The 11,499-nt window shown below is 48.0% G+C and overlaps 3 protein-coding genes across 4 annotated transcripts in view; all 3 read left to right on the top strand.

The window, feature by feature from the left end:
- LOC132765349 (bromodomain-containing protein 2) overlaps nt 1-11,499 on the top strand; it is a 463,888-nt gene that overhangs the window by 407,590 nt on the left and 44,799 nt on the right. The window lies entirely within an intron of this gene.
- LOC132766322 (zinc finger protein 180-like) overlaps nt 1-11,499 on the top strand; it is a 55,035-nt gene that overhangs the window by 11,966 nt on the left and 31,570 nt on the right. Inside the window, exon 3 of one of the 2 annotated variants that reach the window (XM_067464982.1) lies at nt 784-829. The gene's annotated coding sequence lies outside the window, so the exon portion shown is untranslated. Of the gene's footprint in view, nt 1-783; nt 837-11,499 lie in introns of those variants that run through there. The other variant, XM_067464981.1, reaches the window with a different exon arrangement.
- LOC137094744 (zinc finger protein 79-like) lies at nt 823-5,570 on the top strand. The gene has a single exon (XM_067464974.1). It carries the CDS (start codon nt 1,058-1,060, stop codon nt 1,889-1,891), a length of 834 nt encoding a protein of 277 aa, XP_067321075.1. The 5' UTR covers nt 823-1,057; the 3' UTR covers nt 1,892-5,570.

The following is an 11,499-nucleotide window of genomic DNA, read 5'->3' as shown; positions in this document are numbered from 1 at the left end:
TTCCCACTCACCCTGGGGGTCCATCCATCTGTCTCCTCTACACACACACACATACACTCTCATGTACTGCTGCTAGGCTGAGTGCCTTCCACCCTGAGCTTTAGCATCTCTATCTGATTTATTGGCGTCAGTGGAGAAGTTTGTATTTTCCTTTCTTTTTCTTTTTGCATTAGTTCTGCCTGAGGTTACCTAACTATGTGGTATATGTTTTGTAAGAATGCAATATGTCCAGGAACTTTCTGGCTTAATGTACTCTCAGTGTCTCCAGGTGCCTTGCTTTAGAAACGTGGGGCAGGGATCACGCTGCAGGGAAAGAGAGGATCAGGAAATATTTTCTTTCCTGAGTTGGAAGAAATTTACACAAGACAATGAAGTATTTTTCTCACCTGGCTGATCCCATAGGATGGTCTGCCCATTGAGGTGGTCACTCAGGTTCTAAGTTGGGATGTGAAGAAGCAGATCTAGACAGAAAATGCTTCACAGCTTTAGATCTTTCTGTGCTGATCATATTGTTAGAAGGCTTCCTTTACAAAGGTTGGTTAACACTTTGCTATGCAAACAATTTCATGCAGAGAATCTTGGGCCACTCCCCTTTTCAGGGCTTGCTCTTTGTTGGGCAAATGTTAAAGTACTTCTTAGAAGGCAAAGGCTCTTCTCAATAGCACTGCTCTTTCTCCCTTCTTCTCTTGCATTGGCTGCAGCACTAAGCTATTGTTCTTATTGTTCAATGAAATATTTCTGTGCTCTGCTCCTGATAAGATTTTCCTCTCATTTCTCTGGCAGGTAACCTCTGAATGAACCTTGAGAAGAACACTTCCCTTTGTCTTAGGTCAGGAATGAAATCGTACAGCACTCACAATAAATAACTTGGAGAAATTATATTTCAAGCTCCATAGCTGTGCATTCAAGGAGGAAAGGGAGGATTGTGCTGTAAAAAGTGGGGCTTGGTAATTTATTTATTCAAATGGACTAGAGCATTACAAGGACTGAGAAGAGGAAATCAGGAGAACATTTCTGTGACCTTCTGGCATAATATTTGAATCATAAATGTAAAAGAATGGAAAATCTCCAATCCTTGTCAAAATCACACACAGGGGAGATGCAACATAATTGTATGGACTGTGTGAAATGTTTCACTGGGGGAAGTTCTCTTACTATACATCAACGAACTCACATAGGAAAGAGAACATATACATGCATGCAATGTGGAAAGAACTTCAGTCGGAGTGACAGTCTGCGTTCCCATCAAAGGACCCACACAGGAGAGAAGCCGTATAAATGCATGGAATGCGGAAAGAGCTACAGCGAGAGAGGAAATCTGCGTTCCCATCAAAGGATCCATACAGGAGAGAAGCCGCATTACTGCATGGAATGTGGAAAGAGCTTTTTTCAGAGTGGAAATCTGCGTTCCCATCAAAGGACCCACACAGGAGAGAAGCCGCATTACTGCATGGAATGTGGAAAGAGTTTCAGTCATAGTGGAGATCTGCACTCCCATGAAAGGGTCCACACAGGGGAGAAGCCACATAACTGTATGGAATGTGGAAAGAGCTTCAGTCAGAGTTCACATCTGCGTACCCATCAAAGGACCCACACAGGGGAGAAGCTGCATCACTGCATGGAATGTGGAAAGAGCTTCAGTGAGAGTGTAAATCTGCGTATCCATCAAAGGATCCACACAGGGGAGAAGCCACATAAATGCATGGAATGTGGAAAGAACTTTATTCAGAGTGGACATCTGCGTTCCCATCAAAGGACGCACACAGGTGAAAAACCACATAAATGCATTGAATGTGGAAAGAGCTTCAGTCACAGTGCGAGTATGCGCAGCCATCAAAGGACCCACATAAGGGAAAGTGCACTAGACATCAGAGAGCTCACACACCGCTAGAGGAGACCTGCTTGTATGTTTCCAAGGGTCCCAGTAGACAAAAATTGGGATGATGGACAGAAAAAGAAGGCTGCCAACCTTCTCTCTATCTGTCATGTGCAGCAGATCGTGTGGTCTGGCTTTACTGGTTTTGTGTTCAGGTCTCCCACAGAGGAGGATTTTTCTCTGTATTGCAACCAGTTTAGAAGGGGTTAACCTGACCTTTACCTCCTCAAGAAAAGCATTGCAGGCTTCTGGAATGATCTGAGAAGGCTTTCTGAAATGAGCAGCAGCTGAGATCTCATGACAAAAGGGTTCTGGAAAGGAACAGCTCCTTTTTAGCAGATAACATTGTACATCTTGCCTGGATCTTGGCTCTGCTGCCCCTCGGATCGAATTCTGGACTCTGGCCTTGTTCCTGTCATCCTGTTCTGGACTCTGTTGTACCCTGAGTCATCGTTGACTTCAAAGTCTGGACTGACTACTTGGCTTGATTTATGAACTTGGACTTCAGTTTGCATCTCTGCCTATCTGGCTTGACTTTGGAATTCTGACTTCGTTTTGTAGTCTTGCATTCTTGGTTGTTATTTTATGAACTGTGGTGAATGCATTCCTTACATCTGACTGTTGGACTGTGAACTTGGCAAATATTTGTATCTTTCTAAATTATGTGGTCATACTGTTAATTCTTTGGGTCTCCTTCAGGAGAGATACAGCGGGCTATACATAGATAAACATAATAACAACAACAAGTGTGTAGAGTAATCCCCGTCAAAGTGTGAGTCTGCGTTCCCATCAAAGGACCCAAACACCCCGAGAGCCTTACAGTAATCCAGATGGGTTCTAACTAAGATGTGTACTACCATGGCCAAATCCGATGTCTCAAGGTATGCGTGCATTGGTGCACAAGTTTTAATTGTGGCGAAAGCTTTTGTGGCCACTCCCAATACCTGGGTTCCAGGGTCAGCGATGAGTCCAGGATCACCCCCAGACTGCAAACCGTATCTTCAGGGGAGTGTGACTCCATCCAACACAGGCCGTCATCCCACACCCTGATCTGTCTCCCAACTGACCAGGAGTACTTCTATTTGGTCTGGATTTACTATCAGCTTGTTAGGTTTCATCCAGTCCATCACTGATGAAAAGAGTGATAGAGTTGGGTGTCGTCGGCATAAATTTGACACCAAACTCCAAAACTCTGGATGATCTCTCCTGGCGGTTTCATGTAAATGTTAGATAGCCTAAGGGAGAACATTCAACCCTGAGGGACACCCCCGGCCAGGGAGTTGAACAGGAGCCCCCCCCTTCCAGCACCACCATCTGGGTCTGACCTTCCAGGAAGGACGGCTTGCTATATGCCATTGGTCAGAGGCCTTGCCATAATTGTCTGCGTATGTAATTCACCATCCCTGTTGTGTGAAGTTCCCATTGTGTTTGTGAGTATATGAAGAGAAAACCTGTAAATAGTTATAAGTAGCAGATAAATCAAGCCTAAAACCTCCATGGACTTTGGATGAAAGTATATATGACTGTACAATTAATGTTATTGTTTATGGTTTTATATTGTGGTTGTTGTGATATTGAGGCATCGAATTGTTGCCAGTGTTAGCCACTCTGAGTCCCCCCTCGGGGGTTGAGAAAGGTGGGATAGAAATGTTTTTAATAAATAAATAAAAGTCAGAACTCAAGAGTGTTGATTTGAAGAGATGAGCTACATTAGAAGGCCTGTGACACTGTGACCAGGACTCTGCAGTGTTTTGGGGATTGGAATCAACTACTTGCCCCATTGCAAAGTTGGAGGAGGCCATGAGAGGATTGCATTCATGTGCCTACCTAGCAGGAGAGTTGTGCGTGTTTTTACTCAGCTTCTCCTTTTCCACTCCTTGCTCACACTGACAAAGTGTGCAGGCCTCACCTAAACAATAAAAAGAACGTCCTGATGGTAAGAGCCGTTCAGTAGTGGAGTCTGCTCCCACTGGGAGTCCATAAGAGTCTCCTTTGGAGGTTTTTAAGCAGAGACGGCATGACCATCTTTTGGGTGTTCTTTGGTTGTTTGTTCCTGCGTGGTCTGATGAGGATGAGCCCATCCGCACACAAGCAGACCTGACTGGGAGGAGGAGATGTGTGTCCCTTAGCTGTAACACCCTTGACCCAGTGGGTCGTGGAGTCCATCCCCGTTCTGCTCCAAGCAGCATCTCCAGCGAGAGCATCCTCCGCAAGTCGCTCTCCGGCCTCTTTTTGGGGTCATCCAGGGAGAGGAACCCCCTCCTCTCTCGGCCCATGCCTTCTCACCCAAATATAAGAATCACAGAATAGTAGAGTTGGAAGAGACCACGTGGGCCATCTAGTCCACCCTCTTCTTCCATGCCAGAAAAGCAGAATCCCTTGGCAGAATTCCAGCGGCCAGGTGAGCAAAGGCACGCTCAAAATCCCATTGGCTATTTTGGCTGTTGGCGCATCACACTGTTGGCTCATGTTCAACTTTCTGTCCACTAAGACTCCAAGATCTTTGTCATGTGTAACTCTGTTGTTGAGCCAGGCACAACCCATCATGTCTCTGTGGATTTCACTGCTTTCTGCCCAAGTGAAGTCTTCTCCTGGTTGGAATTCATTATATTAGTGTTGACCCAGCTTTCTCCTCTGTTGCGGTCACTGTGGATTCTGGTCCTGCTGTGGTGAAATGTGAATTTTAACCTACAGTTATGTATAATTGTAGATAGGTGTTTAAAAGGGTAAGTATTTAAAGTAGCATAACTACTGTGTTGAGAATAAGGAATGTTTAGGCTTTTTAGTCTGTGAGGTTTAGATAGGTCAAGTTGACTTATTTAGATTGGTAGTTAGTGTATGAGCAAAAAGGGGGAGAGAACACCAGTAAGAATCTTTATTGCAACAGAAATAACATAAGGAAAGAATAAGCTGGTACCTGAAGTGATCTGTTAAGGAAAGAAACACAATTTGAAGGAAAATAAGTTTAAAACCTGTCTAGTGGAAGGAATAGTCCTCTCAAGAGTTATTTTATGAAATGTTATAAATGTAACCTCTAAAGAAATGTGCCTCTAGGAGTTAAGAAACATTGAAACCATTAAGCTTCTTCTATACTTCAATAAACTTGTTACAGTTTCTCCCTATATGGCTCCGGCCCAGCGTACCTGTCCGAACGTATCTCCTTCTATGTCCCACCTCGGAGTTTAAGATCTTCTGGGGAGGCTCTGCTCTCGGCCCCGCCTCTATCACAAGTGAGGCTGGTGGGGACGAGGGACAGGGCCTTCTCAGTGGTGGCCCCTCGCCTGTGGAATTCACTCCCCGGGGAAATTAGGTCATCAACATCCCTCCTCTCCTTCAGAAGGAAACTGAAAACATGGATATGGGACCAGGCCTTTGGGTAATCTGGCAGACTGATAAGGTAATGATGACCAGAATTTGGAAAGGACTATGGTAATGCTGAATGGACTTACGGATTTTAGAACTTGGTGAATGTTGGCCACAATCAATGAATACAATAACAACTAAAAAGCCAATCGGCTTTTTAGTTGTTATTGTATTGATTGTTTTGATCTATTGTGGCTATTGCTGTTATGTATTTTATCTGTTGAATTGTCGGCATCGAATTGTGCCGGTTGTAAGCTGCCCTGAGTCCCCCCTTGGGGGTTTAGAAGGGCGGGGTAGAAGTGCCCAAAATAAATAAATAAATAAAATCCAAGTCTCTGTTTCGAATACTTTCAAGTCAAGCCACGCTACATATTGAAGAAAGACCAACAAAATATTACAAGCTAATGGCAGTGTTATCAATTTTGTAAATCCATTACAAATAGTAGGAGAGCCTGATAAATCAGTGATGCCCCTATTATTATTATTATTATTATTATTATTAACTTTATTTGTACCCCGCTAGCATCTCCCGAAGGACTCGATGCGGCTTACACAGGCCGAAGCCTCAAAACACAATACAATAAAAACGTAACACAACAATAAACAAAGCAAATCAAAACAATTAAGCAAAACAACAACAATGGGAATACATCAAGACATTAGTTAAAACTGGCTCGGCCGGTGCAATGGGGTACAGGGTTAAAAGTGCTGAAATGGTAGGAGGAACGTAGGATAAAAGTGCGGTGTGCAGCGACATTAGTTGTGCTAAAGTGCTACTATGGCTTGGGATGGGGGTTCCTATTCTGAGAAGGCACAGCGGAACAGCCAAGTTTTTAAATTCCTTCTGAAAACTGCTAAGGTAGGGGCCTGTCGGAGATCTTTTGGAAGGGCGTTCCAAAGTCGGGGGGCCGCCACAGAGAAAGCCCTGTCCCGTGTCCCCACCAAGCGCGCTTGCGACGTGGATGGGATCACGAGCAGGGCCTCCCCAGATGATCGAAGTGAGCGTGTGGGTTCGTAGATGGAGATGCGGTCGCGCAGGTAGGGTGGTCCCAAACCGTTCAGGGCTTTGTAGGTAAGCACCTGCACCTTGAATTGGGCTCGGAAAATAAATGGCAGCCAGTGGAGCTCCTTAAACAGAGGGGTAGACCTCTCTTGATAATGAGCCCCAGTTAGCATCCTAGCCGCTGCCCGCTGGACCAATTGAAGTTTCCGAGCCGTCTTCAAGGGCAGCCCCACGTAGAGCGCATTGCAGTAGTCCATTCTAGAGGTGACCAAGGCGTGGACCACCCCGGCCAGATCAGCCTTCACGAGGTATGGTCGCAGTTGGTGCACAAGTCTCAGTTGCGCAAAGGCCCTCCCGGATACCGCCGACACCTGAGCCTCAAGTGTGAGAGAGGAATCCAAGAGGACACCCAAACTGCGGACCTGTGGCTTTAGGGGGAGTGTAACCCCGTCCAGCACAGGTAACCACCCTATACCCCGATCCGGTTTACGATCGACCAAGAGGACCTCTGTCTTGTCGGGATTGATCTTCAGCTTGTTCTTCCTCATCCAGATCGACACAGCGGCCAGGCACTCGTCTAGCACCTGAGGAGCCTCCTTGGAATTAGGTGGAAAGGAGTAGTAGAGTTGTGTGTCATCCGCATAAAGATGGCACCCAGCTCCAAAACTCCGGATGACCTCTCCCAGCGGTTTCATGTAGATGTTGAAAAGCATGGGCGACAGAATAGAGCCTTGCGGGACCCCACAGGTCAAAGGCCAGGGGTCAGAGCAGGCGTCTCCCAGCTTCACCATCTGGGTTCGACCCTCCAGGAAGGACCGGAGCCACGACAGAACCGCGCCCCCAAGGCCCATCCCAGAGAGACGACCCAGAAGGATACCATGATCGATGGTATCGAAAGCCGCTGAGATGTCCAGGAGAACCAGCAGAGTCACACTCCCCCTGTCCAGCTCTCTGCGGAGGTCATCCACCAAGGCGACCAAGGCTGTCTCGGTGCCGTGACCAGGCCTGAAGCCAGACTGTGACCGATCTAGGTAGTTGGTATCGTTTAAGAAACTCTGGAGCTGGGAGGCGACCACCCGCTCCAGCACCTTACCCAAAAAAGGGAGGTTGGAGATTGGCCTGTAGTTACTCAGCACCGTGGAGTCAAGGGAGGCTTTTTTGAGGAGTGGCCGAACCACAGCCTGTTTCAGATTGGATGGAAAAAACCCTTGCTCCAACGATGCATTGATAATCAATACAAACCAATCAAGCAACCCCTCCCTGGCTGATTTAATGAGCCAAGATGGGCATGGGTCTAGAGATGAGGTGGTCGCCCTCACAGCCCCAAGAATCTCCTCTACGGTTTCAGGAAGAACAAGCCTAAAAGAATCCCACAAAATTGGACAAGCAGATGCCTCCGTCACCTCTTCTGGCACTGCGATGAAATTGGAGTCAAGCTCAAGGCGTATTTGAGCGACTTTATCTGCAAAATGGTGTGCGAAATCGCGACACCGAGCTGCTGGGTCATCAGTGACCTCCTCCACCACAGGTGGGTGGAGGAGTTCCCCCACGACCCGAAACAGCTCCGATGATCTATTTGCTGCAGACGCTATCCGGGTGGTCGTGAATGATTTCCTGGCCGCCCGTATAGCCACGGAGTATGCCTTAAGAGAGGCTTTAGCCCGTGCTCGATCAGACACGACCCGAGATTTCCTCCATTTGCGCTCTAGCCCCCTTCTCGCATGCTTCATCACAGTCAGCTCCCCGGTGAACCAGGGAGATGGCCTGTCACGACGCAACGAGATGGGGCGTTCGGGTGCGATCACATCTAACGCCCTGGACATCTCCCCATTATAGAGAGTCACCAAGGCGTCGATGGAATCGCCAGGCTCCAAGGCAGGAAGAACCCCAAGATTCCTCAGGAATCCATCCGGATCCATCAGTCTCCTAGGGCGGACCATTTTAATCTGTCCTCCACCCCTGCGGAGGTTTAGAGTCGCAGCCAGTCTAAAAGAGATCAGATAATGATCAGACCATGACACCGGAAGGATGTTTTGATCTTCCGCTCTGATCGTTTCGTTGTCCGCCACAAAAACCAGGTCAAGAGTATGTCCAGCTTGATGAGTGGGGCCAGATATTATCTGTGACAGTCCTATGGTCGTCATGGAGGCCATAAAATCCAGAGCTGCGCCAGATAGGGTGGTCTCAGCGTGGATGTTAAAATCTCCCAGCACCACCAGGCGCTGGGAGACCAAGGCCGAATTAGAAACCACCTCCGCTAGCTCAGACAGGGAAGCTACTGGGTCGCGGGGTGGGCGGTACACCAGCAGGAACCCCACACTGTCACGGCTCCCCACTTTCAAGTGGACACACTCAAACCTAGAAGTCTGCGGAACAGCGCATCTGATCACGGCGATGGATTGCCGAAAGACTACTGCGACCCCTCCTCCCCGCCCCCCTTGTCTGGCCTGCTGATGCACTCCAAAACCTGGTGGGCACAACTGAGAGAGATTTACACCCCCCAGTTCGTCCAGCCAGGTCTCGGTGATGCATGCCAGATCCGCCCTCTCATCCAGGATCAAGTCCTGGATGGCCGCGGTCTTACCATTAACGGATCTGGCATTAATCAGCAGGACCTTAAGACCAAGGGGGCTGCCAAGGAGCCTACCACTACCCACCTTTTCCAGGGTCGCAAAGACTCTGTTGCGCTTCTCCCTGGGATGTTTATGACCCACAAATCTCCTCCCCCACACGACTTGAATGGCACCCCCTTCCTCCGGAACCTCCCCCCTCCCTACATGGCCGGGATCTAGTCAGCTCCCAGAAGAGGAAGTCGGGCTGGGGAATAATCTCCCTTGGGCGTTAGGTAGGGGTGATTCTGATGTTGAGGTAGATAATGAGACATCAAGGGAGCTGAGTGGGCTAAATAAGGGAAGGGTTCTCGAGCGGAGAAGCGTGGCTGGCTGGGAGGGGGCGACCGGGGCAGATGGGGTCTCAAAGTGGTACGAACCAAGAGGGGGGGCACTAACTGGGGAGCTAGTTGTGGAGTTCGCACGGGGGCCAGGTGGAACATGGCAAGAAGAAACCCCAGAGTCAAACAAGGGGCGTATGTGAGGGTCCACAACTACCCTCCTGATGATAATGCCCCATTTCTTTAGGCCAGATCGTTTAGCCATTAGATCACCAAGCCAAGTGTTGTCTTCTGGTGTGATTTGAAGACGGGTGGAGAGGTCAGAAGATTGGTAATCCCTCCACAACCACACTATGGCTTTTAGTCTTATATCCTGTGATCTTTTACCCAGAATTTGGGCCAAGGAGTTACACACTGCCCTCTTGGAGGTCCATCTGCCTCTGTTTACCATTAGATCGGCAATATCCACCGCAAAATTGTCTGTAGGAAGGTGTTGATCCTGAGTGCAAAATGCGGTGGGCTGATCCATAAGGCCTGATGTTATGTTGTTGGTCGTCCTCTGGGTGGCCAGCACAGTCCGCTCCCACTCCAGGATGTTTTCATTCCTATATAAGCCCAAAGGTTCTCCCTTTTCCTCCAATGACTCATCATTAATCCCCTACTGCTCCTGGTGGCGTCCTTACAAAGTGGTGGCATCTTTGCACCTGCCTTCTGGAGTCCTCGATCTCCACCCTTTGGGACTGGTCACTTAACCATTTACAAACCCACCTATCATTACTATTCTCTAGCCCAAATTTTACTCGTGTGTTTGCCAGAAGAAGATCACGGGGGACCTTGGCAAAGGCCTTACTATTCTTGTATCATGTCAGAAGAGATATACTGCAAATCCCTTCTGGCGTGAGAGAATTCACCATCTACAGAGATGTCGCCAGTGGATGCCCAGATGTGTATCACCTGGGCAACGTCTCTGTAGACGGCAATTTCTCTCACACCAGAAGTGACTTGCAGGGAGGCTTCTTTCATGTCCCCACAAGCTAGAGCTGATAGATGGGAACTCACCCCATTTCGCAGATTCGAACTGGCAACCTTCAGGCTAGCAACCCATCTTTCTGGTCAGCAGTCCAGCTAGCACAAAGGCTTGACCCATTGCGCCACTGCGGCTCTGCAAAGGCCTTACTGAAATGGAGAAATTCACTCTCACGACCAAGAAATTCCTTCTAATACTCGGACACCATCTCTTCTTCGTTCACTTCAAACCACTCCATCTGGTCCTGCCCATTGAGGCAGCAGGACTGGATCTCTCTTCCAATGAAGCACCCATTGTATGATACGGTTGAACTGGCAGACAAATATACAAGGAACATAAATTCAATTGGAACCATAGGAGGAGGTTTGGAGAAAGAGTTTGTCCAAACCTTTCATCCCATATAGTGGTCTTGCAAAGAGCCCAGAAAGATTGGGACTGAAAGAGATGAAATGGGAAAGGTCAGAATCACAATGAGACCAGGGTTTTCCTTGCTGGGGATGCTGCGTGATAAACTAGACGAGAAACATGGAAGGCGACTTCCCGGTTGGATGAAAACCCCTCTATGCCCAGCTATGGAAATAACCTGCTATTCAACCACAAGCAAGCAGAATGGCGGATGAAAATGGGTGAACCAGTGGGGAGGGACAAACTGGTGATGGTGTTGCTCAGGGAGAAGTCCTTGTCTCGTTTCAAGAAAGATTGGGGTGTCTTTGTCTCTTCTTTCCTGCAACGATGGGGACAAACTTCAAGTGGTGATTGACGAGTCTGAATAAAGGGGAGATTGTTGAGTGAGTGGGCTTATTAACAACGGACCCTCCCCATAAACGTATAGCAGAATAACTTCTTAGCAGCAGTGTGACTAAGCAACAGGAGCCCAAAGTGAGAAAAAGAACAAACACACAAAAAAACTGTTATACATTCCTTTGGAGGCTTTTCTTTATAGCAAAATATACGGCACCGGCCCAGCGTACCTGTCCGAACGTATCTCCTTCTACGTCCCACCTAAGAATTTAAGATCTTCTGGAGGGGCCCTGCTCTCGGCCCCGCCCTTGTCACAGATGAGATTGGCAGGGACAAGGGACAGGGCCTTCTCGGTGGTGGCCCCCCGCCCGTGGAATTCACTCCCTGGGGAAATTAGATCATCGTCATCCCTCCTCTCTTTCAGAAGGAAATTAAAAATATGGATATGGGACCAGGCCTTTGTGTAATCTGGCAGACTGACAAGGACAATGACGACTAAAGCTTTGGAAACGGACTCTGATAAGCAGAATGAATTTATTAATTATGGATTTGGTGAAACGGTGGCCACCAGGCTGGTTTTTTATCGTATTAATGTAATG

This window comes from Anolis sagrei, chromosome 2 (assembly GCF_037176765.1).
Source record: "Anolis sagrei isolate rAnoSag1 chromosome 2, rAnoSag1.mat, whole genome shotgun sequence".
In the NCBI taxonomy this organism is placed as follows: Eukaryota; Metazoa; Chordata; class Lepidosauria; order Squamata; family Dactyloidae; genus Anolis; species Anolis sagrei.
This window is presented reverse-complemented; position numbering and strand designations above follow the sequence as displayed.